At 56.2% G+C, this 25,647-nt stretch overlaps 4 protein-coding genes across 6 annotated transcripts; all 4 read left to right on the top strand.

Annotated features, from left to right (window-relative positions):
* Nucleotides 1-1,411: 1,411 nt before the first annotated feature.
* NHP2 (NHP2 ribonucleoprotein) lies at nucleotides 1,412-4,421 on the top strand. The gene is made up of 4 exons (XM_067534972.1): nucleotides 1,412-1,653; nucleotides 1,966-2,035; nucleotides 2,281-2,386; nucleotides 3,349-4,421. The coding sequence occupies exons 1-4, from the start codon at nucleotides 1,503-1,505 to the stop codon at nucleotides 3,472-3,474; spliced, it is 453 nt and encodes a 150-aa protein (XP_067391073.1). The 5' UTR covers nucleotides 1,412-1,502; the 3' UTR covers nucleotides 3,475-4,421.
* Nucleotides 4,422-5,508: 1,087 nt separating this feature from the next.
* LOC137144556 (ADP-ribosylation factor-like protein 3) lies at nucleotides 5,509-13,216 on the top strand. 3 transcript variants are annotated; one of them, XM_067534956.1, is made up of 7 exons: nucleotides 5,509-6,757; nucleotides 7,602-7,717; nucleotides 11,104-11,247; nucleotides 11,340-11,456; nucleotides 11,715-11,765; nucleotides 12,562-12,747; nucleotides 12,903-13,216. In XM_067534956.1, the coding sequence occupies exons 2-7, from the start codon at nucleotides 7,700-7,702 to the stop codon at nucleotides 12,948-12,950; spliced, it is 564 nt and encodes a 187-aa protein (XP_067391057.1). In that variant the 5' UTR covers nucleotides 5,509-6,757; nucleotides 7,602-7,699; the 3' UTR covers nucleotides 12,951-13,216. The 3 variants fall into 3 exon arrangements, with proteins under 3 accessions (XP_067391057.1, XP_067391062.1, XP_067391051.1); XM_067534961.1 differs by lacking the exon at nucleotides 5,509-6,757 and having other exon boundaries at nucleotides 7,593-7,717; XM_067534950.1 differs by lacking the exons at nucleotides 5,509-6,757; nucleotides 7,602-7,717 and having other exon boundaries at nucleotides 10,911-11,247.
* A 1,805-nt stretch (nucleotides 13,217-15,021) lies between these two features.
* LMAN2 (lectin, mannose binding 2) lies at nucleotides 15,022-21,768 on the top strand. Its single transcript, XM_067534979.1, has 8 exons — nucleotides 15,022-15,250; nucleotides 15,554-15,672; nucleotides 15,901-16,018; nucleotides 17,523-17,602; nucleotides 19,620-19,781; nucleotides 20,051-20,165; nucleotides 20,548-20,667; nucleotides 21,112-21,768. The coding sequence occupies exons 1-8, from the start codon at nucleotides 15,049-15,051 to the stop codon at nucleotides 21,270-21,272; spliced, it is 1,077 nt and encodes a 358-aa protein (XP_067391080.1). The 5' UTR covers nucleotides 15,022-15,048; the 3' UTR covers nucleotides 21,273-21,768.
* A 126-nt stretch (nucleotides 21,769-21,894) lies between these two features.
* On the top strand, nucleotides 21,895-25,586 carry TMED9 (transmembrane p24 trafficking protein 9). Its single transcript, XM_067535000.1, has 5 exons — nucleotides 21,895-22,048; nucleotides 22,378-22,478; nucleotides 23,506-23,631; nucleotides 23,751-23,897; nucleotides 24,104-25,586. The coding sequence occupies exons 1-5, from the start codon at nucleotides 21,895-21,897 to the stop codon at nucleotides 24,251-24,253; spliced, it is 678 nt and encodes a 225-aa protein (XP_067391101.1). The 3' UTR covers nucleotides 24,254-25,586.
* The last annotated feature ends 61 nt before the right edge of the window (nucleotides 25,587-25,647 follow it).

The following is a 25,647-nucleotide window of genomic DNA, read 5'->3' on the forward strand; positions in this document are numbered from 1 at the left end:
GGGCAGGGCACACACTCCCTGCAATGGATGCCCCCTGCCTTGGCAAATGAGATCTATAGCCTTTGGTCCTTTTCACTGTTCTCATGACCGCCGGGGGAGGGGGGGGGGAAGTAATGTGTCTGTATATCTGTCCCTAATTCATAGTTTGTTACAGAGGAAAATGGGGAAGGGAGGTTGTCTTGAGGAAAATGTCAGTCTGCCTAGTTGAAAGGACAATACAGAAATCGGCTGAGGCAGAGACATGCAGACTGTTGGTGAAAGGCAGGCTCTGAGTTAGGTCATTTCAGCCTTTGAAAGGTGGTTGTTAGGGCCTTTTATTTCATGATATCATGAAGGAAAACATCTACAAGGCCTTTAAAAAATCTGTTTAATCTAATCTGAGTTCACACACACTAAAGTGCCTTAATCATAACCCATGGGCTATTGCATGTCACTACAGGGCAGAGTTTAGATGCATTAATGGTGCATTTCCATCCCTTAACACATGTGGATGTAAGTACAACCGAAACTCTGCATTCCCTGGGTTTGTAACGTTTGTTCTACCCTTCCGTCACGGATCTGTTCACTCCCTTTTAACGGCAGTTTAGTGGGGTTTATGTCTTGGAATCTAGGTCAGTTTATGAACCTCTCTGCTTTTAATTCCATTTTCTCTGTTTTAATAAAGCTTGTGTTTATGAAGTTGTGGGTAATCTCACACAGCTGTCCCCAGAAAGAACAACTCCCTATCTGCTGCAGGGCAGAGAGTTCCTGGAACCTGCACCCCGCCTAGTCTCCGTCAAGGGTCCTATCCCAGCCAGCTGCTGCCCTCGGGCTGTGGCAGGCAAATGCAAAGGGAGGAGCCCAAGGACTGGCAGGGGAGGAGAGCTGGCAAATAGACTTCGCAGCTCTCCAGGGTTCAGAGCCCGCCGTATTCTGTGCTGCCGGCGGGTGCGGAGGAGTTAGCGGGGCCGGGCCGGGCCGCGCCGCTGGAGCCAAACTCACTGCCCGAGTTCTGTGCTGGAGGAAAGCCTCGTTAGTGTCTGCGAGTCAGGGAATCTGGTCCCCTTCGGATTCCGCCTGGGCCCGGCCTCGGCCCCGCTTCCCGCCCGCCCCCATCACCCCCTGGCCCCGCTTCCTGCCTGTCCCCCGCCCGCCCCCCATCACCCCCTGGCCCCGCTTCCTGCCCGCCCCCCATCACCCCCTGGCCCCGCTTCCTGCCCGCCCCCCGCTCCAGGCGGCCAGGCCGGGCCAGGTTCCCTTGGGAAGCTGCAGACAGGCCCAGGCCGTGGAGCGATGCTAGAAGCCGGCCCGGCCGGCGGCGCGGTCACGTGCCTCCCTTCCTGCGCGGGGGCGCGCGGCGGCTGACCTCCGCGAGGAAGGGGGCGGGTCGCGCGACAAGCGGAGGGTTGTTATTGGCTGGGGCGGACCTATGTCACATCCTGTGCGCACCCGGAAGCGGAAGTGGGGTAAGGGCCCGGCTCGGGGCAGGCGGTTCGGCACGTGTCTGGCGCGGCTGGTCGGTCATGAGTCGGGAGAAGGAGCCGGAGGCGGCGCCCGAGCAGGAAGCGACGCCGGAGCGATCGTACCGGGAGCTGCTGGGGAACCTGAACCCGATCGCGCGGCCGCTGGCCTCCCGCAAGCTCACCCGCAGGCTCTACAAGTGCATCAGGAAAGGTGCGGCCGGGCTGAGGGCGGCGGGGTCGGGGCCGGGAGCGGGGCGAGGCTGGGGGTGGGGGCGAGGAACCCCGGGGACGAGACAAAGGCCAATTGCCGGGCCTGGGGGAAGGCTCGTGCCCGTGTCCCGTACCTGGTCCACGGCCAGGCCCTTGCCCGAGCCCCTCACCGAGCTCGACCTCTTCACCGTGCCCCTGTCCTGGGCCCGGCCCGGGCCCGAGCCCTTCACCGTGCCCTCGCTCGTGCCCGTGCCCCTGTCCTGGCGCAAGCCCTGGCCGGGCCCGAGGCTGAGGGCTCCCGTTTCTCTCCTAGCGGCGAAGCAGAAGCAGATCCGGCGGGGAGTGAAGGAAGTTCAGAAATTCATCAACAAGGGCGAGAAAGGGTAAGAACCAGCCGCCCTGCTACGGCCGCCCTCCCCCGCGAGCTGGCCCTGAGCTGCTGCGGTCACTAACCCGCCCAGGGGCTGGGGCCAGGTAGGCGCCTGTATCGGGGTAGGAAGGACTCGAACGGCGGCTCCTCACTCAGCTCGCTCCGTCCTGTGAGCTACAGCGCGCGGCCCCCTCCCTCGACCGGTGACCTGTCCCCTCCCTCTACTGCGACCCATAGCGCTGCTCTTTGCTGTTTCAGGATCGTAGTCCTTGCTGGAGACACGCTGCCCATTGAAGTCTATTGCCACATCCCCATCATGTGTGAGGACAGGTCCCTGCCCTATGCCTACACCCCCTCCAAGTCGGTAAGGTTTGGGGTGGGTCTGAAGGGGGCAGATCACCCTTTTGTAGGCACCACCAGTGCGTGATGTACACGCTGTGCTGCAAGTTCTTCCTCCTTCATCCTCCCCTGTTGTTTTTTTGGTGCTAAGAATCTTTTGTCCAGGGTCTTTGCTGCTGCCCCCCACCCCCAAAAGGCCGAATGAACACACACGAGATGCGGCCTGGCCTCACAACTCAATACAAGGACCCACCCATTTAAACTAAGGGAACACTTGCAGTGACACCCCTCAGCCTAAGGGCTGCTTGTTATCCTGCTTCAAGGGTGGGGCTGATGTGGGGACACTGTCTGCCCCTGATACGGTGTGAGCTCCTTTGCCATAGGTAGCACAGCCTGGGCAAATGCTTTGAGCTGCCCAGTGGTAATACCCTACAATGCGCACTAGGAGACTTGCCCAGCTGCAGCCAGGAGACTAGCCAGGAGGGAGCAGTGTTCTGTTCTCACCTGGCAGCTTCTTTAAATTGTCCTAACAAAACAGAAAACCCTGGAGGAGGCGTTGTGGAAAATGAGTCCCTCTAACAAAGCCATTCCCGCATGGCAAAGGATGCCCTTTTGGACCACACAGCATGACCTTGCGTCTGGGGTGTGCATGAGGTCATGGTCCATGGCTGATGCCATTTTGCCCTTCAGAATGATGGACTCTGGGCTGGCTGGGGTCCTAGGAAGAAATTAATTAAGGTAGGATTGTCCTGCAGAAAGTGGGGGACCCTTCCTCTAAGGGCAGTGTGAGGTGGGGTGGGGGAAGAACACTCAGATTTCGGAAGGCTGCTTTACAAGTTGTGTCAGGCACTGGTGGGGAGCAGGGGGGCAGTTCTTCGCTGGAAGTGTGGTAGGGTTCCCACTGACTCCTACGGGTGGGGCTGCCTGCTGATAGAGGTCGCTGGCAGCGTTCCTGGGCATCCCTAATATCCACTTCCTCCTCTACAGGATCTGGGAGCAGCTGGAGGCTCAAAGCGCCCGACCTGTGTGATAATGATCAAGCCACATGAGGAGTACCAGGAGGCATATGAGGAGTGTTGGGAGGAAGTTGTGTCCCTTCCTGTCCCCCTGTGAAAGACGTGTGGAGGGCCTGCTCTGCCCTGCAGCATTCACACAACTGCCTGGATTCAGGACTTTTAAAATGACAGATGAGCTGGTCCTGCAGCTACTTGCAGGGTGGAGGGTGCTCCGTGTCGGGGAGAAGGGGCTGGAGGGACCCTGCGCTTTTTACCTTCAACCAAAAAAAAAATGGTTCTGAAATAATTGAGTAGCAGCTGCTGAGGGTGGGGGCAGCTGGTGACGAATACCCCCTTGAAAGGAGGAGAAGAGCAGGCTTCCTCAACAGGCTTGTAGTTGTGTGGGGGAAGAGCCCACGGCATAAGCAGCACTGCAGAGCTGCTCTGGTTTGGATGCTGGCAGTGGGATGAAATAAATGTATTGTGTACAGCTCTTTAAAAGCTGCTTGCTGGGGTTTTTAGTAAAGCAGTTGAGCCAGTGCCTGGGCCCCCCTGGCTTCAAGGCTCCATGAAGACCACAGGGACTGGGCTGAGAGCTGAATAATGGAAAGTGGGGGAAAGAACAGGGACGACTATAGAAATGACACTGACAGCAGAGGAAACCTCTCATCAGTAGATGCAGAAGGGGCAACAGATCAGCTGGGGAGATGATGCCCCTTTCAGTCCTACCCAGCCATAGCTAGGTGGGAACTGTTGTCTGTGGGGCTTGGGCTAAATGAAGGGAAGGCCAGCCACATGCCTGGCTACTGCAGCATGCCACCCCAACCGTGACGACTCAGTGGCCCAGTGTGTCTGCATCGACCACATCAGCCTATTGCGTGTGTCCTAGCAGGCTCATTGGGCGGAGGGATATGGATTCTCATTAGGAGAAGCTGCTTGTGGCCAATCCCCCCCTGCTCAGCTTTTGTGCTATGCCCAGCCTGCAGGGGGGGATGACCCATTCTCCCCCTGATGGGGAGGTGGCCCCAGCATTTGGGGTGTCTGACAGACAGCAATGCCCTCCATGACGTACAGCTGGGGGCTCAGACCCACAGTCAGCCAGGCACAGGGGGAGTGTAGAGCATTGCCCCACTTGTCAATTCTAGCTGGTGCAAAAAAACCCAAAAACCTTCCTCCTTCCTTCCCGCGCCCCCGCCCCCCTTGTGCCGGCTGACAGCGTGGGCAGCCGGCCAGGACAATAGATTTATGAACTGCCCCATTCTCTGAGGTGAGCCCAAAAGGCAGCAGATTTCCTCACGGAGAGCAGCTGAACCCAGCGGTGAGCTACAGACCAACTACCGGCCAGCGTGTATCCTGGAGAGCAGGGCCACGCCAAATCTGCCTGGAGAGCAGGTCAGACAATAATTGAAGCAGCCTCTGAAAGCCACTGAGGCAAATAAACTGGAGGCTGAGCAAAGGATTGCTCTGCTCTTAGCAGCAGGCACTGGAGGCTATCCTGGCTGGACATGCTGGGCCCCCACTACTGGCCTCCAGCCATCACGGCTGGCTGTGGGTGACACACCCCCCCCCCCCCCCCCGAGAGGAGGTAGATCTGTAGAGCTTCTGCAGCCCCTGTGCTATCCCCAAGCTCCCTGCTGCATCAAAGACCGTTCGTTGCTGGCCAGGCCAGCCTCCTTTCCCAAATAACAGCCACGGTTGCCTGAGTGCTACCTAAATCCCAGCTGTAAGGGTGCCACACTCCTCTGCACTCTGGCTGCAGTCCGACATCTCAGCCCAGGAGGGGGCATTCCTAGGCTGCAGCTACACAGAGCCCTCAAAGAGTTGGGGGAGCTCATCCTGTCTAGGTGCAGCTGGGATGCCGGCAGAATTCTTCCATGGAGCAAGCTATGACGGCTGGGGGAGATAAATTATGCACTGGAAAAACCCCTTCCCTGGTAGGAGGAAGTATGTACGCTCTGGCAGTACAGCAGCACAGCTGCAGTGTAGACCTGTCCTTTAACCTGCGACCAGGCTGCGCATCAGCCGGGCAGCAAGTGGTACCAGCCCTGGAAGTCACCGCAGGGACAACACAGGTAATATTACAATGGCTGTACAGCACCTGGGCAACTGCAAGTAACATCCCCAGCAGCCTTAATGGAAATGCTCCGTGTGCCCGGAAGCAGTTCCAACAGCAATTTGTGCTGTGTAGAAAGGCCACAGGGGCAAATCCTTAGCAGGGGCAGGTACAGAAACCCTAGCTGCACGCAATGCATATCGGGCAGACGCTGGGGGAGAGGAAAGATTTGCATAACTAATGGAAGTGTTTGAGGATCAGCGTGTCCCTAGAAAACGTGTTTTTGAAAGCTAGATGTTCAGGGTAAGAACACAGAAGAGGGAAACCAACAGAGGAATTTGTCACAGGACTTTGTTAGTCTTGGGGCTGGGATGTATCAAAAGACTCACAGACCAGATTGTAACCACCAGATGTCTGTGAATGATTGCTAAGCGTGATGGCGCTGACATGAGAAATGGCAGTATGTATGTGCCAAGCAGAACATACACCCCAAGAAAGGCTCAGCACAGCTGATGGAACACCACAGCTAAATCAGCAGGGCAAAAATTCAGAGAAATTAAAAATTGGTCAGGGACAGAAAAACAGGAAGCAGAAAACATCAATGATTTGGCAACCAGCACAGGTCTAGGAAATGCCCAGCAGTCAGGCAATTATTCTAACTTCAGCTGCAGTTCTTGGAGCCGTTGAAAGACCAGTCGCTCCAGAGATGCTCCGCAAGGTGGGCTGGGAGGAGCAGTACTAATAGTGTCAGGGCACTGACTGGGTGCCAGTCTTGTATGCATCCAGGGGCCCTAGACATGCTGTACGCACAAATGGGGAAAGACACGAGGGCCGGTGTACGGATGTACCAGGTGTCACTACATTCTTGATTGTTATAGCTTCAGCGTAGAAACTGACCACAAACCACTGACTGCCCTATACATAAAGAGCCTTCAAGAAGCCTCAGCAAGGTACCGAAGCCTGAGCGGGATGCAGTAACAGTCTTCAAACATGCTAAGGGCTGTTACAAACAGGACGGTGATCAATTGTTCTCCATGTCCACTGACGGTAGGACCACAAGTAATACCCTTCATCTCCAGCAAGGGAGATTTAGGTTAGATATTAGGAAAAACTTTCTAACTATAAGTGTAGTGAGAGGCAGTCAAGTGGAAATCGTGCCTCCCAGCAAAGTCCCAGAGGCGGGTGGCTTCCTTCCAGAGGGCCGAGGAACGCGCGCCCTCTTCCTGTTTATGTAAAACACAGCTACGGTGTTGTCCGTCAGCACCTGCACCATCCTGCCTCTCAGGAAACGGAGGAACACCCTGCACGCTAGGCGAATGGCCCACAGCTCCTTCACATTGATGTGCAGGTACCTCTCCTCCCCCGACCATAGGGTCTGACTCCTCGTCTGAGGAGTGGTGTCTATGCACCCTCTCCTGTGCCGGAAGCACGGACTGCACCCCTGATGACAGGATGGATTGGGACTCCGGCCCCATCCAGATACCCCCTGGGGCCTAATAAGGCCATTGCTGCAGTCATTGACCCTGTGGCCAACCCGGGGCTGACTGCGTCACAAGCTGTGATGCTTTGTGGGGGCGTCGGCTCTCCCAACAACTGTCCCCCCGGGAGAGCCCGAGTCACTGGACCGGCAGTGACGTGCACGTCCTCGGTCCCAGGAGTCCTTCCGTGCCGGGGACCGCCCTCTCACCGCCTCCGAGCTGGAGGATGATGAGCACTGCCTCCATCGCTGCAAGTGGTGCTGACGAACGGCAGTGCGCTCCGAAGAGCTAGAGGTACCGGAGCGTCGCCTCAGTACCGATGACGTCCGGTACCGCTTGCTGTTCTCGCCTCTGTCCGTGGGGTCTGTGCAGAGGAGCTTGGCTGAGCTGCCTGGGAGGCTGGTGGTGCTGGGCTGAGCTCACCTGCCCTGGTGTCTGGGCTGGCGCCTCTCCTCGGCTGGACGCAGCAGTGTCACGGCAGGGGCTCTGGGACGGGCCAGCTCTCAGCCCCACGGGCCCTGCAAGGTTGGGAGGGGGGCTTTGCCCCAGGCTGGACTCCTTCCCCTGTGTCTCAGGGCCAGGCCGGTGGGAGGGGCTGACAGGCTGGGCGACAGCTGGCTGGGGATTGACCGCGGGAGGTATTTAATGCCGGGGGTAAATGGAGAAACAGCAGCTAATTCTGGACCTTTAATCCTCTTGCCCATCCTGGCGAAGAGGCAGGTCAGTCACGCAGCCGCGAGCCAGGCCTGGCACCCAGCCCAAAGCTGCTCCCGGTGCCCAGCATCCTGCACAGGTGCAGAATCTCCCCGACCATGGGTGAAGTGCAGCAGGTAAGTGGGGCCCAGCTCCCAGCCAGGCCCCACGGGGCTGTGGCCGCCTCACCGGACGGGGTGCTCAGTGTGACTGTCCCAGGACTGGGGCCTGGCACCCTTTCCCACTGGGATGGCAGAGCCAGGGCCTGGCACCTCCCAAGCGTGGGACCTTTCAGTATTGGTGGGGGTCAAGGACATTGGAAATCTGCGAAGTGGAATAAATCTCTCCACAGCAAAGCAGCAGATGGGAGCTGAGGGCCAGCAGGGCCGGGCCTGGGCAAAAGGGGGCAGAGCCTGGCTCAGAGTCAGCAAGGGGGCATGGCTGGGATCAGCAAAGGGGTCAAAGACCAGGAACTGGGGTCACCCTGGGGGCCAGGATGGAGTAAAAATGAGCCCTAGGGCAGAAGGCTGAGAGCTGGGATGGGGCCAGGAGGCTGGGGCCTGAATCAGGCTGAGATTAGCCTGGGGCCTGGCTAGACATGTAGGGTGAAAGCTGGTATGCAGCGGGGTTTGGGCAGCAGCAGCCCTTGGGGTCAGGGCCATGACACTCTGGGGCCAGCCCCAATTCTCTCCATAATGCCCTACAAGCCATCCCTTTCCTGTTACTGCCATGCTCCTGGGCCAGGTGGGGACTGGCTACAGAGCCTCCCTCTGAGTGAGACATGCCTGCTGTGGTCACCACGACCCGCCAGTGCGTCGCCCCAGCTGCCTGAGGGCAGCTGCAGACAGGTACATTACACAACCCACTGCCTCCCGGCTGCACTGTGCAGAGCACTTTAGCATTCCAGTCCGCCTCCCCTCTTCAGTTCTGCATTCCTGCCATTGACAGGGTTTGCTCTTTCCCGCTGCCTTTCAGCTTCTGTAGGGAGCCCTCTGCTCAGTGTCTGCATCGTGCTGGTTTTCTAATGACATGACCGGAATATGTAGCAGCTTGGTCTTCTGCCTCTCCATTAGTCGCAGTGACTGGCTGGGGTAGGGTTGGAATCTGAGTCCTGCTTTGTCTTGTTCTGCGTCTGCCAGCTGTAAAGTTTGCCCCATTGATTGTTCTTTCTAAGGAACAAACTGTAGATGTCGATGGTTTCTGTTGAACTCTCCGCAGTCAGTCTCGATCTCATGTGATCTGGCAATGACTTTTTTCTCTACAAGCACTGGAGTTGTCAAACTTGATGGAGAAAACAAAGATAATTGACAAGAACATTGCACTAGGTTCCAGACCTGGCAGTTCTCTCTCTAGCTGAGTGATGTCTGTTGTAAAAGTGTTCAGAAGCTCTTTAGCTTTTGTATCCAGTTGGGCTATTCTCTTCATGTCTGGCTCTTTTCCAAAGTTGGAACAGTCATTCTGAGCTGTTTTCTCATCAGGAGTTGTGCTGGACTGTACCCAGTAGCTGCTATTGGTGTTGATCTGTAACTCAGAGAGCAAGGAATGGATCTTCTTGGCTCTCTGTACAGCTTTCTCAGCCTCTCCATTTGCTTGTGGGTAATGTGGGCTGCTAGTACTATGATCAAAATCACATTTCGTTCGGAATGCCAAATTCTGCCGCAGTGAATTGCGGCCCGTTGTCCATCACTGGTTGTTCTGGAATACAAAAATGAGCAAAAGTGCACTTCAGTTTCTCGATAACACTGCAACGTGTTGTTATGTCTTTCAAGTGCATTATTTCCATATACCTGGGAAAAAAGTCCATGATAAGCAGATAATGGTGTGCTCTGAATTTGCATGAATCTGCAGGTAGTCTCTGCAAGGTCTGTCTGGTAGAGGTGTTGTTCTTAAAGGTGCTTTGTGTGGTGTTGGTCTGTTAGTTCTGCAATGTTCATGTGCAGATACTTTATTCGCTTGCTGATGCTCAGCCACCGCCCTGATTGGTGCCCACTGATGACATTTAGTTACTCCTTGAGGTCCTTCCTGGATGAGGTTTAGGATTTCTCCTCCCATTTCCAACACAATTGGTTTTAATCATGCAGCGATTTGACTCACATGACTGTCCGTGTACACAAAGTAGTTATCTCCTCACTGTTAGTGTCCTTTGGATACTTTGGGCCAGCTCTAACGTAACATAGTGAAGAACTTCCTGAAGTTGAGTTGCTTGTTTGTAGCTGATGTAGTCTCTTTTCTGAACCTGGTCGATACGTGTGCACAGGGTCTCCATATGCCCTTACAATGTCTGTGAGTCACAGGTAGTCGAATGCGATGCTGTGCTATTACCCAATTTTTCCCAGGAACATATTCAGCAACTGGATTAAATCACAGTAACCTTAGCAAGAGATGCTGGCATGCATGGTCTGCGCCAGGGATGAGGGTTTCAAGTGATTTATGGTCTATTATCAGTGCGAGCAAAGCCAATCCACACAGCTCTCTGTGAAAGTTCTCACATGCCCATGTGCTGCCAGGAACTCCTTCCCAGTCTGTGTGTATTGGTCTTCTGCTTCTGTGCGTGTGCAAGAACAAAATGCAGCTGGCCTCCGCTTGGAGCCACGTTGTTACAACAATGCATCATGCAGGCCTTCGCTGCCTGCATCTCCACTGACCTCCATTGTGGTTCATTCACATCCCAGTACTTCAGCTGGAGTGGCTGAGATAATTTCTGAAGGCAAATTCTGGATTTGGCCCCATAGCCGTGTTGTGTTAGACTTGCACTGTTCATTCAGTGGTTTTGTCACTGCAGAAAGGACTTGTAGGTATTGACTAAGGTAATTCTCCGGCACCAGTACGCCTCTCAGTTCTGGTACGTTTGTTGGTGCATTCAATTCTCACATTGCTTTTACTTTCTCAGGACTAGGACTTGTTTATTGTCTGTCCCCAATTTGGGGTAGGCAGAAAATGTAATTCTCCTTGTGCAGCTTTAGTCCAGACTGATTTATTAGGCGTTGGGCTTTGTTGACGGTCTTGGTATGTTCTTCCATCAAACATCCAGATATCAGGATATTGTCCATGAAAACGACAAGCCAATTTGTGTTAATTAACAGTTCTGCCATCTTTCTTTGGAAATTTCAGGCACATTGGTAATCCCAAAAAGTAATCTTTGAAAGCAAGATCTCCCGAAGGCTGTGATAAGTGTAGTCCATTTAACACTTTCTTTGGCTAAAGGAATTGGCCAGAATCTGATTGAGGCATCCCGCTTGGAGAATCCTGTAGTTCCTTTCACTTCTGGGAGGAAGTCAGCCACTGCTGGGAGGATATATTTTTCTCTTGCAGCTGCTTCACTAAGTCTTTTAAGAGCCACACAGATCAGTATTTTCCCCTTTTTCTTTATAACCAGTGATAGTGGAGCACACTAAGCTGTTGGCTCAGAGACATTCTCGACTGAACCAATCTGTCTAATTCTCTTTAACTCAGTCTCCAATGTATGAGTAGTGGGATCGGAACCCTGCAAGGTGTCTGGCTCAGTGTCCCTTTGTCCCCGCAGGGGCTGCTGTCTGTCATCCAAAAGCTCAAGGGCTCCGTGGAGCAGGAACTGCGGATCGTCCTGCTGGGGCTGGACAATGCCGGGAAGACCACACTGCTGAAGCGCCTGGCGTCGGAGGAGGTCAGCACCATCACCCCCACACAGGTAGGTGCAGAACTCTGGGCCCAGCAGTCAGTGCGCAAGGTGGGCTCTCCTTCCCCGGCTGGACTCACAACCTGGTTTGCTTCCCTGTGCAGGGGTTCAACATAAAAAGTGTCCACTCACATGGCTTCAAGCTGAACGTCTGGGACATCGGCGGGCAGCGCGCCATCCGGCCCTACTGGAAGAAGTACCTGGGCAACACAGACATGCTGGTGAGCGGGGCCCAGCCCCCAGACAGGCAGGAACTGGCCTAAGGGTGAGCGAGCCCGAGTCCCATTCACAAGGCAGTGTTGGCAGCTGGACCAACTGGGATCTAACAGCTCCCACTGCAGAACACTGGGGCAGGGGGCAGAGCACTGCGTGGGGTACCAGCAGGGTGCCCACTCGGGGTGCTGGGGGAGGGGCTGTCGGATGGCACGGGGGCAGGAAGAGAAATGAACTGGTGACTTTCCCTTTTGTTCCTGTGGCAGATTTACGTCATTGACAGCGCGGACAAGAAACGCTTTGAGGAGACCGGGCAGGTACGATGCGGCTGTGCCCAGGAGCCAATTGCCATGGGCCTCTCCGAAAATAGACTGACTTGCGGGCGCACTGCTCTTGGCATTGCATGTGCTGATGTCAGGTGGCTCGGGGGGTCTTTGCGATCAGGTCTGGGCTGTGCTGCTGCAGCAGCTGCTTTGCCCAATATAACAGGGTGCACTGGCCTTTTAAAACTTTTCCTCTGGGGGCATATCTATGGGATGCAGTGCAGAGAGAACCAGGGTCCTTAACCACTCAGTTCTGAGACTAGGTTGGGCTGGACCCCTGCCGAGGGATTGCTGGGAAATGTAATTCCCTGGCAGGGCAGCGTGTTGTAGGAGTGTGAGCCCCATTACACTGCTGGGGTCTGAGGCCCAGAGGAGAACACGCCTGAGGTCACAGAGTCCAGAGTGGAGCCGGGAGCTTAACCCATGTCCCAGCACAGGCCATAGTCAGAGGCCGGAGTCAAGGCTACCGACATGCTGGCTTTTCCTTTGGAAAGGGACTGATGCCAGGAAGGGCTGAGCCAGGTCCAGATAGGCTCGGGGACAATGACAACTCCCTGCCCTTTTGGGGTTTGGCCTGTGACACCCAGAATCCTGCTGGCTTGGCAGTGTCCCGGGGATCCTTGCAGAGAAGTGCCAGGCCAGCAACACTTGGGGAGGGATGTCGCCCCCAGCCCATCATTCAGATCCCCACACGCCTGGCCAGATGGAAGCAAGCGACTGGAACGAGGCCCCTTGCAGTGGGGCCCGGCAGCGGTCCGCACTCAGGGTGTGCTGCTCTGTCTCTTGGCAGGAGCTGGCGGAGCTGATTGAGGAAGAGAGTCTCACTGGGGTCCCTTTGCTGGTGTTTGCCAACAAGCAGGACCTGGCAAGTGCAGCACCAGCTGCAGAGATCGCAGAGGGACTGAACCTGCACACGTACCGGGATCGACAATGGCAAATCCAGGCCTGCTCAGCCCTGTCTGGGGAAGGAGTGCAGGTATGGGTGGGGGCCAGAAGGGTCCGGGGAAGTCCCAGGGTTGGGGAGGTCAGCGAAGAAGCCCAGGATCCAGGGCTCTGGCAAGAGACCCTGCAAGGAATCAAGGCAGGGGATGCTGGGAGGGACCAGTGCTCACAGCGGTCTGTTTTCAATAGGATGGGATGAACTGGATTTGCAGCCAGATCACAAGCCGGAAGAAGTGACAGGAACTGATTCAAGCTGCAGTTCTCACTGCCACGCTCAGCAGCTCCCAGCGATTCCCAGCACTAGGCCCTCCCTGGGCCCCAGCCCCAGGCTGCAGAGCTCAAGAGGCTTCCCTGCCAACCTCTCATTGCACATCAGCTTCTCCTGAATTCCTTACCCGCCTGTCAATGTCCTGAAACACTTCACTCCCCCACCTGCAGTTCTGGAGCTGGGGCGGGAGGGCGTCCAAGGGCTCCAGTGGAGCCAGGGCCCTGACAAGCCTCTAGCCCTGAAGTCCAGCCGGGCTCTCGGTGGCGGGCTGTGCTACTTTCAGGAAGGCGTGCACAGCGCACTCGCACATGCGGGGAAGAGGATGCAATTTTGTACAACAAGATGGCACCCTCCATGCGTGTTTGGGGCTTGGAGAGAATCATCCCCTGGGCACAGCCAGGCAGGAAGTCCTAGTCAGAGCTTTACGGAGACGGCACACCACTGCAGTGGCTTAACCCACAGGCTACGTTCCTTATCCGTACCATGCAGCCACACTGAGTCAGCCCCATGAGTGTCTGAGCCACGCGTCAACGTGACCTGGGAAGAGTTATCGCCACACTGGCTTTTTCACAGCAGCCCAAGGAGGAACGGCAGCCTGAGATGGAACAGTCACATGCTGTGACGCCTGGGCCTGCACATTGACACGACCCCCACTGCCATGGAACACACGCTGCACATGGACACGCTGACACGGCGTTCCACACCCACTTGCATTGCACAAGTGACCCCCTAGTGAGCATGTGCCCCATTCCCCTCCGTAGCTACAGGCTGTCAGTCCGAGACAGGCCCCAGCCAGAGAGTCAGGTTCTTTAGCTCAAGCTGCAGCGATCTGGGCATTCAGCTCTCCAGCTCCTTGCTTCACTCCCTCGGCTCAGCCGAGCTGCAGTATCGATCCTGCCCGCAGGCCTGGCCCTGCCATGGTACTGGACAGGGCCAGCCAGTGACGGCGGCCGAGAGGTGCTCGTAGCTCATCCCTGAGAACGAGGCACGTTGACACCCCCTCAATCTGCCCACGGCGCGTGGGGCGGATCCTCCTGTCCTTCTGCACATCCCTGGCTCCGAACCGGGCCCAGCCCACGGGCCAAGCGCAGCCGCAGCCTGTCTCTTAGCCGGGACGTCTGGGAGACAAGCAGTGGCGGGGGGCACGTCCCAGGACGGGTGCAGCTGCTCCGGGATCCGGCCGGCTCAGGGCCAGCCCGGCTGGCGAGGGCCCGGCTCTGCCTCGCGACCGCCAATAAAGCTGGCTGGGCTCCGTCTGCCGCGTGGCTGGGTTATTCGTCCGCAGCCCGGCCTGAGCCGCCCGCCCCGTGCGGCCGGCGGGAACCGGGGGGGGGCGTGGGGCACAGCACCCGTGGGTGCCAGGCCCGGGGTCATGGCCATGCGGCTCGGGCCCAGTCCCTGAGGGAGGGGCGGGGTCACGCGCGGCTCGGGATCTGGGGGGGGAGGGGCGGGGTCACGTGCGGCTCGGGGTCTGTGGGGGAGGGTCGGGGTCACGCGCGACTCGGGGTCAGTCCCTGAGGGAGGGGCGGGGTCACGTGCGGCTCGGGGTCTGTGGGGGAGGGTCGGGGTCACGCGCGGCTCGGGGTCTGTGGGGGAGGGTCGGGGTCACGCGCGGCTCGGGGTCTGTGGGGGAGGGGCGGGGTCACGCGCGGCTCGAGCTCTGGGGGGGGAGGGGCGAGGTCAATGACTCGCTGAGAGAGCAGAGCCGACCCGCATGAGAGTCAAACTACAACTCCCGGCATGCTGCGAGAGGACAGACCTAGCCTAGTGCATGCCGGGAGTCGTGGTCCTCCAGGCTAGCGCATGCTGGGAGAAGCTATTGACGCCCCTCCCCAAGTGCATGCTGGGAGCGGTAAGAACCCCGTGGGCCACGCCCCTCGTCTGCTATTGGATACGAGAAATGACGTGTGGCACTCGCACTAGCTGCGCTATTTGGCGGGCGGTGTCTCTTGCGGAAGCCCCGTCAGGGCGGGCTCTGATTGGAGGCGGCCCGCGGCCCGTGGGGGGCGTTTCCGGGGGCGTTGCGTTCCTGGCGGAAGCTGGGAGGCGCCAGCGGCGGGGAGCAAGATGGCGGCGGCTACGGGAGGCGGCGGCTCCGTGCGCCACGGGCGGTGGGGCCTGTGCCGGGGCCGGGGCCGCCCCGCGGGCGGGCTCGTGTCCGGGGCGCTGCTCCTGCTGGTGTCCGGGCTGCGGCACGGGGCCGCCGAGCTCACCGACGGCAACAACGAGCACCTGAAGCGGGAGCACTCGCTGATCAAACCCTACCAGGGTGAGGGCGCGGCCCGGCGCGGGGGGCGGCGTGGGGCCCGCTGGGGACAGGCTGGCCGGAGCTGGCTGCCCAGGGAGCAGCGCAAAGACCTTAGGAGACTCCCTGCCCCCACCTTAGCCTGGGTCGGGTCCGGGCATGGCTGGTCCCGCCGGGTCTTTCTCCAGCTCGTGTCCCGCCTGGGCTGCGCTGAGCTGAGCTGAGCTGGGTGGTTCCCTGCGACGTGGATGCCGCTCTCACGGCCTGGCAGCCCCTCCCTTGCCAGCTTGCGGGTGATCTCAGCTGTGCCCAATCTGTCTGCTCTAGGGCTTGGTTCCAGTTCCATGCCACTCTGGGACTTCCAGGGGAGCACCATGCTCACCAGCCAGTACGTCCGCCTGACTCCTGATGAGCGCAGCAAAGAGGGCTCCATCTGGAACCGCGTGGTGAGTGCAGCCGGGGGATGGAGGGGTTCCACTGGTTTGCTAGAGAGCAGGAGTTCGAGCCTTGACTCAGCAGCCCCGAGTCAGGGTGAATGCCGTGGCTTCTGTGGGGACTGTAGCTGTTGTCTGTGAGAGGAAAGAGAGTGGGTGCAGCAGCGAGAAGTTCTGTCTGTGGGGGTGGGGGGGAGTGGCACTCTGTCCATGGTACTGAGCGTGACTCCCACTTCACAGCCCTGCTTCCTCAAGGATTGGGAGCTCCATGTCCACTTCAAGATCCATGGAACAGGCAAGAAGAACCTGCACGGGGATGGTTTTGCCTTGTGGTACACCCGGGAACGTCTCACGCCAGGTATACAGTAGGGGATGGTGCATGCACTCGTAGAAGAAGAGGTCTCCTGCCCACTGTGGAGGAAGGATGGGCAAGGTTCCTGCCACTTTGCCTTCTACAGGTCATCCTTTCAATAACTGCCAGCAGCAGCTCAGGACAGGAAATGTAATTAATATTCCCCAATAACACTGGGAGTTCCCCCTTTTGAGCCTGCTTCTAGGGAGCAGAGGCTGCCACTCCACTCTGCTGAGTGTCTCTATCCAAAGTCAAAGAGACAAGGGGGTGAGGCAATATCTTGTATCGGACCAATTTCTGATGGTGAGAGAGACAAACTTTTGGGTCACACAGAGCTCGTCTTCAGGCCTGGAAAACTAATTCCAAAGCGTCTCTTGAGTTTTCCTCTATTTGCTGCCTGTGGTGGACTAGCATGCTAAGCCCTGAGCGTGCCTCACTTCATGACTTGCCCTGACAGAAGCTGAGCTGATTTGCCCCTGTCATAGAACACGACTCTCACAGCTGTTCTTAGTATCAAAGTCTCACTGGTCTCTAGCACCAAAACATCAGCACTTTCCTCTATAGAAGCTACTTGTAACAATGAATTAAAGACTACTTGTTCATATTGCTTGGGCAGAAGCTGTTTGAATGGTGTGTGATTTGTCTGTGGGATGGGGCACTTCACAAACCTCATGTTGCCTGATTTGATAGCAGCTTTAGTATCTTCATTAGAAGTGTAGCCAATTGTTTGACTACATTTGCTGTTTGTTCTTAAAAATGTTTAAGATCCCAAATAACAAACTTAACCAAATTTATCATCTAAGGCAAAGTATTACAGTACAAAAAGGAAACATTACTCTCCTTTCAGGAAGCAGTTCTTGTCTCACAGCACGTTCATCTTACACAGAAGGTGTGCTTCAAAGATACACCCTCAAAACTACTTCTACATATAGAGTGGTTGCTGACAAGTCACAAAGCACTTTATACGAAACTTAAGATCCAACCTACCAGTTGTACCAGTTTCTTAACTTGTTGTTCTGTACCTTATTTTATCTTTGTTTTGTATCCTAGTATTCTAGGTATTGATCCATGAAGGTGGCTTCCCAGATTGTACTGGGGCAAAATATTAATGGATTTTTGCCTTTGACAATTTTCATATCCGCTTATGCCAAATGCTCAGTTGTCCTGTTCAAAAGTATTGTGGGATATACCAGTGAACAAGAATGAACAGCATTGTGGGGGGAAAAACAATACAATCCAGCGGGCATAAATTTCCAGCACTCATACAGTATTCAGACCATGCACTTCATACATAATAAAGTGGTATAAGTTATATGTATAACACACATGTTGGCAATGCACAGTGGATGATCCTTCGTGCCCTTTCTCCTCCATTTCATGTTGAGCTGAAAAAGTGAATCAGCCTTAGGTATCATGGGGGTGGGATTTGAAGTTCTGCATAGCCCCTTTATCAGAGCACCAGAGCTGCCTCTGATTCCTCTATTAACTCTGTGCTGCTTTGCTTTTCTAGGCCCTGTCTTTGGCAGCAAGGATAACTTCCATGGCTTGGCCATTTTCCTGGATACATACCCTAATGATGAAGCAACAGAGGTAGGGGTAAAAGGAAGACGGTTCAGTGCTGGAGAGGCCTCAGGCTCCGGGCAGCATGGACAGCTCATTGTGACTAGCACCAGGGAGATGTCTTTTCTTGCTCTGGGCCTTGGCACGTCATTTGTTGTATGGGGAAGGGACTGGGGCTGGCTTCACTGTATGGGGGGCAGTGGAAGGGAGAGGAAGAGATGTATGTCGTAGGGAAATGGGAAGGTTAGGTCATGTTGAGTCACTAGCATAGGTCAGTTTCCCTAGCTAGAAATAACCTATTTTCAGGGTCTCTGATGCCTGCTGTACTAGGGAGAGATGCAAGGAATAAACAAGACCCTCGCACCATTTATTAAATAGACAAAGGAAAAATTCAAAACTGCAGCCCAAAGAAAGCCCTCCTTGAGAGTTCCCGAACTTCATCTAGACTTTCTCAGGGAGCTTGTGACAATGATTTAGTAAATGTCCATTGCTAGATCATGGGTTAATCCTCCCAGATTAATCCTGCCCTTAGTCACAAACATACAAGATGGACATGGAGCAGAGTAGTACAAGGAAGAAACAGCTGTCTAATGATTCCTGTACTAACTCTTAAGCATGCAGCTCAGCTTGGCAGAAATCCATCCAAAATGCTCACCAGGGAGTGTATCTGTGTTGTTGATCCTCCTCCTTTCTCCCATGTATGTGCACGTATTGTTACATCTTCTGGCTGCCATTGTAACTTTCAGCTAACAAGATCCACTGGCTCTGTCTTTTCTGTCTCATCAAACAGAAGCTGCTTGTCTTCACTTTCAAGGCCCTTCATGGCCTCTCCCCGCTACCTGTCTTCGCTCACTCACTATTGATCTGTGGTTGGTTGCCTCCAATTGACTTGTGATGCCAACTTCCACTGCTCATTTGTCTAAATTTTCAAACAAGCACCTTAGTGCTTTCTCCCATGCTGCCCCTCATCCTTGTGAGGAACTCTCCCTAAACATCTCCCCCTTAAGGCTCTCCTTTGCCATGATGCCTACAAAAAAGCTTGATAATGGTTAAGCCACTGTCGTGCTGAACAACATTGTCTCATTGTTTGCTTGTACTTCCACATCTGTCTCTGTCCATCTTTTGTCTCTTGATTTATGCTTCCATTGTAAGCTCTTTGGAGCAGAGTCTCTTTGGAACTGTGTTTGTACGTCTAGTAGAAAGTGAGAGGCCTCGTCTGACGGGCTAGGGTTGAGGCCTGAGCTAAGGCAGCAGTTAAGCCCTGTGATTATGAAGCAAAGTTAGCAGAAATGAGAAATCACAAGACCAGAGCTGGTAGTGCAGAAATACACATTGCTAAAGAAATGCTAGGCACAGAACACACAAGCACATGCCAAAACATCCTGATGCCAGGAACGGTACAAGCACATTCCTTAAAGATGACAAGGACATACTGCCCCCTCCAAGGTCAAAATAACCGTATAATAAAGGTGTTTTGATCAAACTATTTTGTACAAAGCAAAGGGTGGTATTTTGCCACGTTAAAGGATGGCAGAAAGGCAGTATGAGACTTGTGTATATCAGTGTAGAAAAGAGGGTTTTAAAGGAAGTGTTTTTGTTTAGCCGAGTGAGGAATGGGAAGTTTCGCCCTTTACTAAGCTAGTCCATTGTTACGGGCATACGTGTATTAAGTGTACTTGTAGGTCGTATAAGGCGCTTTTTACCGATGCATTTCCCACTTGTGGCCTAAGAATGAGACAGAAGGATCTCTCAACAACTGTTGTCCTCAACCCATCCTCAGATCAGCTTAACCTAGAAAAGAACCTTTGATTTATTAGCTGCTGCTCTTCATCAGGCCTCTTTAGGCAAAGCCATCGCTTCAGTGCCACAAGGGATGGTAGGTATTGCCCCAGTAAGGTGTCTAATCCTATGGGGGGTGTACACAGGCCCTGCCAGGTGGAGGCTCAGTGCTCAGGCTTGTTGGACATATCTGTCCCTAACACAGAATACAGACCTCTCCCAGTCTGTAGAAGGCTCTGGGTAATGTTCTCCTTCTCTGCCCCTACAGCGTGTGTTCCCGTACATCTCTGCCATGGTGAATAATGGCTCCTTGCCCTACGATCACAGTAAGGATGGGCGCTGGACAGAGCTAGCGGGCTGCACGGCTGATCTTCGAAATCAGAACCACGACACTTTCCTGGCAGTTCGTTACTCCAGGGGTCGGCTGACGGTAAGAGGGGTTGGGAGATAGTGCGGTGGTCCGTGCCTGGTGCAGGCTTTCTGAGCAGTGCAGTTGGATTTGTGCTGGGCAGGACAGGTGGTGTGGATGGCAGTATTGCCAAGGCCAAGGGGTGATGCTGAGAAAGGGCTGTCCTCCCAGCATCTGGATCAGCCAGCCTGCTCTTGCCACCCTGGCTCTAGAGAAGGTGTAGGTCTGGAGGGGGACGGTGGGCAGGGCAGCACTCTGTGCCCTGAAGTGACATTGCCTTTTCCTGGCAGGTGATGACCGATGTGGAGGACAAGAATGAATGGAAGAACTGCATTGACGTTGCGGGAGTCCGACTGCCCACTGGCTATTTCTTTGGGGCTTCTGCTGGCACAGGGGATCTGTCTGGTGAGAGCTCATTTCAAACTAGAATATGTTCTCAACCCAAGTCAGCTCTGGGGGCTGGGGCATGGCCTTGTGGGCAGAGCAGAGCTCCAGTGCCCCCTCGGGGGAAAGCATGCTTTTCAGTGGGCTGGGCACTAGCAGCTCTTAACTGTGCAGGAGAGGAGACAGGCAGTCGGGAAGACAGCAGACTCTTTGGATAGGCAGTTGGCGAAAGCTTCTCAAACTGAAGCCAGATCTCTAGGTCAGGGAGGGTGGACCTGAGGGAAGAGACCAGGGCATGGCAGAGCACAGAGAGTATGAGGGGAATCTTTTCACTTGCCTTTGAGGGCATGTGGCTTGAAAAGGGCTGTGCCATCATCTAATAAAATGGATGCTTGTTTCCTAGACAATCATGACATCATCTCGATGAAGCTATTTCAGCTGATGGTAGAGCATCCGCCGGAGGAGGAGAACATCGACTGGACAAAGATCGAGCCCAGCGTCAGCCTCCTTAAGTCACCAAAAGGTGAATCTTCTGACTCTGGGGACCCTTTATGGAGGGTTCATGTGTTGGGGCTCCACTGTCATCCCTTCAGGGCCTGCTGAGTGCTCAGCTACCAGAACAGTGCTGGCCTGGAAGGTATCGTGATGGAGCATGCTAGGCCTCCGCCATGAGCATTGTGAGATCCAATAGTGCATAGTGTCACTGGGGGAGGGCATTTTTCACATGCAGCCTGGAGGTGTAGTATGGATTTTGCTATCCCAGCCTGGGCAGTGAAAGCTCCCTGCCTGCTCCTAACAAGGATAAATGTGTGACAAAAGCCACTCTCTTGGGGAAGGGGATTTGGCAGGTCTGCATTAGCCCGTTCATTAACCATTGGTGAGATGGGAGACCCCAAGCTCAGGGAGCAGTAGGAGACTTCAGGGTAAATCTCTCTGCTCTAAGCCTCATTCTTTCCTGCCCCCACAGACAATGTGGATGACCCGACGGGGAACTTCCGAAGCGGGCCCCTGACTGGCTGGAAGGTGTTCCTGCTGCTGCTCTGTGCCCTGCTGGGCATCACTGTGTGTGCTGTGGTGGGGGCTGTGGTCTTCCAGCGACGGCAGGAGAGAAACAAGCGTTTTTACTGATGGAGGAGCTGTCCCAGAGGGGACCTTTGATTATTCGTAATCAAGTCATAATCAAAGCCCCCACGGGATGTACTCACACGGGGATTGTACAAACTCTGGTTTCTAACACGCTGTTTTTGGAGAAATAAGAGTATGTTGGTATCTTGTTTCTGCCCTCGCTCTGCTGGGTGCCAGACACGCAGGCAGGGGAGCCAGCACTGCAGCCCCGGCTGTGGCTCTCCTGGGTGATCTGTGCCTGGGTCCCAGGGCACGGCAGAGCCTCTTGCCCTTTGCTCGCGGCGGGGCGGGGCGGTGCACGGGGAAGGGAGGCGCTCCTCCCTGCAGCCATGGCCTGTTGGCCTCGCCCCCCCCGCCGAGGTTTTTCTGGCTTCCTGCCACGCTGGCCCCCGGCTGCCTGTGTGGGGCGGGGAAGGACGAGGGCTCGGCCGGCCCTGTGCCCCGGGCCTGCAGCGGGGCTGATCGAAGGGGGCGGGGCCGCCGCGCGCCGAGCGACAGTCACACCTGACCCCTCCGCGTCATCACCCTGTGTGCGCGCGGGGGCTGCCGGGAGTTGGAGTCCCGCCCGCGCTTCCGTCCCGTGAGGCGGCGGGCGGGGCGGGGCGGGGCGTTACGTGGCGGCAAGATGGCGGCTCGCGGAGTGCGGGGCGGCGGGCCGGGCCTGGCCTGGCTGCTCCTGGCCGCCGCCGTGTCCCGCAGCTGCGGCCTCTACTTCCACCTGGGCGAGACCGAGCGTCGCTGCTTCATCGAGGAGATCCCGGACGAGACCATGGTGATAGGTGCGGGGCCGGGCCGGGCGGCGGGGGCCGGGGGTCGGAGTGGGGCCGGGCCGGGCGGCGGGGGCCGGGGGTCGGAGTGGGGCTGGGGCCGGGCGGCGGGGGCCGGGGGTCGGAGTGGGGCTGGGGCCGGGCGGCGGGGGCCGGGGGTCGGAGTGGGGCTGGGGCCGGGCGGCCGGGGCCGGGGGTCGGAGTGGGGCCGGGCCGGGCGGCGGGGGCCGGGGGTGGTGGGGCCGGGCCGGGCGGCCGGGGCCGGGGGTCGGAGTGGGGCCGGGCCGGGCGGCGGTCTTCGCGGGCTGGGTGTTGCTCACGGCGCTGCCCTCGCCTTGCAGGCAATTACCGCACGCAGCTCTACGACCCGCAGCGGCAGGACTACATGCCCGCCAGCCCGGGGCTCGGCATGCTGGTGGAGGTGAAGGACCCTGACGACAAGGTACCTGGGCCGGGGGTAGACACTGGCCGGTCTTTCCGCCGGGCCGGGGCTCGGCTCCCTGGGCTGAATCTGCCCCTCGCCCTCGCGGCCCCGGAGCTGCAGCAGCAGCAGCAGGGAATGTCCCTGAGCCGCCTGGAGCCAGGGCCTGTGGTGAGGGGCGCCTGTTTGCAAGTCCACTGCCTTGTCTTACCTGGGCCCCGCCTTTGCTTGCTCTGTTTGCTGCTGACTGCGGTGCCACACAGACCACTGAGGCGTTGTCCATGTAGCGTGTGGACTCCTGGGACGCCAGGTCCCCCTGGGGTGATGTCACCGTGGATCTTGGTGATTCTGCCCTGGAAGAGGCTGTCTTTGTGGCATGAGGGCAAGCTCTGGATGTAGATGATTTGCCTGATTTTCTGTTGCTGCCTGACTCTTGAGGTTCTTATCAATGGGATGTTGAATCTAGTTCCGTAAATTCCAGTTTGAACTAAAAAAAAATGAAAAATAATTTTTTTCCTTCCTTTTAGCTGCTTCACTGCAGAGTCAGCTTCTCTAGTCAGTGCAGTGACGGCTGATCCCTGTGGTACGTGCTACCCCATCACTTCCAGCCTCGTTAGACCGTGGAGTTTCAGAGCCTAGACTTTTTGATGGTCTGGTTCTGAACATGGAGGGTTGGGCCTGGATGGGCCTCTCTCTCTCTCTGGCAGTTCCCAACCTCCTCTCCAGTGCATTTGCTTGGAGCCACGGCCTGTTCTGAAATTGCTAATGAACACACTCTAAGGTTGAGCAGAATGGAATCTCAGGAGAGCGACTAACTGAAACGCTGCTCTGGCCCTAGGCACTGGGCCCAGTGTGATGCTTTAACTGTCACCTGTGCAGATAGCATGGGATATTTGAGGCATTCCTGAGGGTCTCTTGCCCCCGTAAATCTACCTACATCTCACCCTCGATGCAGAGTTTGACCCTGTGTTCAGACCCATGAACATATTGCATTCAAATTTGGCTGGGCACTGGAGCCTGCTATTACTGCCCTGTCCTCCTCTTCCAGGTTGTCTTGTCGCGGCAGTACGGCTCTGAGGGCAGGTTCACCTTCACCTCGCACACTCCTGGAGAGCATCAGATCTGCCTGCATTCCAACTCCACCAAATTCTCCCTCTTTGCAGGGGGTATGCTGGTAAGGGAGCCCACGCGGGACAGAGGGGGCGGGGCGGATTGCCAGTCCATGTAGCATTGTGCTGTGGTTGAACCTCTGCATGATGGAGCTGCTGGTTGTGTTCTCTTGTCCTTCTGCAGAGGGTACACCTGGATCTCCAGGTGGGGGAACATGCCAATGACTATGCTGAGATTGCTGCCAAAGACAAGCTGAGTGAGCTGCAGCTCCGGGTGCGACAGCTCATTGAGCAGGTGGAGCAAATTCAGAAGGAGCAGAACTACCAGCGGGTAAGGAACCTGAAGCAGCCTGGCCCATGCATGCCCTTGACATTGGAGATATAGCAGGGGCTGCGGTCAGGGTTCCAGAAGGAGGTGCCACAGCTGGAGAGCGACTGTTAGAGTGCTCTGGTAGAGGAGGCCATGGGGAGCCATTGATCTCTGGGGCTTGGGAGCGTCAGTCTGTGTTTGTCTGACCTGTGGTTTCCTTGCTGCAGTGGCGAGAGGAGCGGTTCCGCCAGACCAGCGAGAGCACCAGCCAGCGGGTTCTCTGGTGGTCCATTGTCCAGACCCTCATCCTCGTTGCCATTGGCGGATGGCAGATGAAGCACCTCAAGAGTTTCTTTGAAGCCAAGAAACTGGTGTGAAGCGGGCACGCAGCATGAGCCACCAGCCCTCTCTTCGTAGAAGCAACACCCAAGTTTCAGGAGCCTGGACTGATCACCCCAGAAGCCCCTCCTTCCCCCAGCCCTTCCCTTCCTCCCAGTCTGGGTGGGATTCCTTGTGCGGGTGTGTTATGACATTTCAATCACTTGATCTCCCAATCTATGGTACTCATCTGGGCCCCCATCACTGTAGTATCTGAGTGACTCACAATCTTGAACATATTTATCTGCACAGTCCCCCTGGGAGGCAGGCAGAGCTACTATCCATGTTACAGATGGGAACTGAGGCGCAGAGACTTGCTTCAGGTTCCACAGGAAGACTGTGGCAAAACAAGACATTGAATCCAAGTCTCAGGCTAGTAGCCTAACCACTAGACTGCCTCTCCTTGGAATAAGGGGGGGGAGTGTTATCCTGCATGGGTTCCTCTGACTTGCACTCTCCTTCCCCCAGAAGTCTGGGCCTTCCTTCCACTGCATGTCATTTCAGCTGTCTGGCATCGGGGCTGGAGTCTGTCTGCCTTTGGATTTCCTTCTATCCCAAAGCTCGCCCTCTACAATGAGCTGTGCTTCCCTTTACCAGGAGGCTGGAATCCTCGCTCCCTCGACTAGAACCACCAGAATTTTGTTCGTGCTATGAAGCTGGTATAAAGGGAGGAGGAAGCTTGAGCAAACAGCTCCCCTGGCACAGAAACGTCAGCCAGGCACTGAACTCTGCCGTGACTGTTCTGAACTAGCTGTTCTCTACTGCCAGGGGGTCACTCCAGAGACGATAAGAGGGTGAAGGCCCAGGGCTCTGGCACTACCCTGCCTCCCTAAGGCTGCTGGGCTGTCCCAGGATTGACTGTATTAATCTGTGAAACGCATAATGCACAGGGACTGCAACATGATTGGAACTAGCTGCCTTGGAGCTGAGGCAGCGGGTTTAGGCATCTACCCTGGGTATTTCAAAGGTGTTGATCACCGTGGTCTGTGAGGACAGTGCTGTGGGGCTAGAACCACCCACGTGTCTAGGCAGGGATGGCCAGCTATTTTAGTGTGGTCTCGCTTAGCCTTGGTTTCCCTATTGCTTTAGCTTGTGAGCAGGGATCTGGGTATAAGGCAAAGCTGGGCTGTCTGTCCAGCTGCCGAGGGGGGGGAGTGAGAGCTGGCACTTCCTCCTGCAGCTGGCATTGAGCAGCAGGCTCTGCTGGCTGCCACGGGGAGGGGTTACACTCAGCTTCTCGTTCCACAATGCTGCAGCCAGCCCGCCCTTTCCACAGGGCTCCCTGGCCCCTGGATGGTGCATGTGCAGGGGTGAAGTAGCGGGGCTTATGCAGCCGTTCCCCATGCAGCGTGCGGGGGGAGGCAAAGGCACGGTGTGTGCGCGGGGGGGGGGG

This window comes from Emydura macquarii, unplaced genomic scaffold (assembly GCF_026122565.2).
Source record: "Emydura macquarii macquarii isolate MOO-44397 ecotype Brisbane River unplaced genomic scaffold, CSIRO-AGI_Emac_v2 contig_378, whole genome shotgun sequence".
Classification (NCBI taxonomy): domain Eukaryota; kingdom Metazoa; phylum Chordata; order Testudines; family Chelidae; genus Emydura; species Emydura macquarii.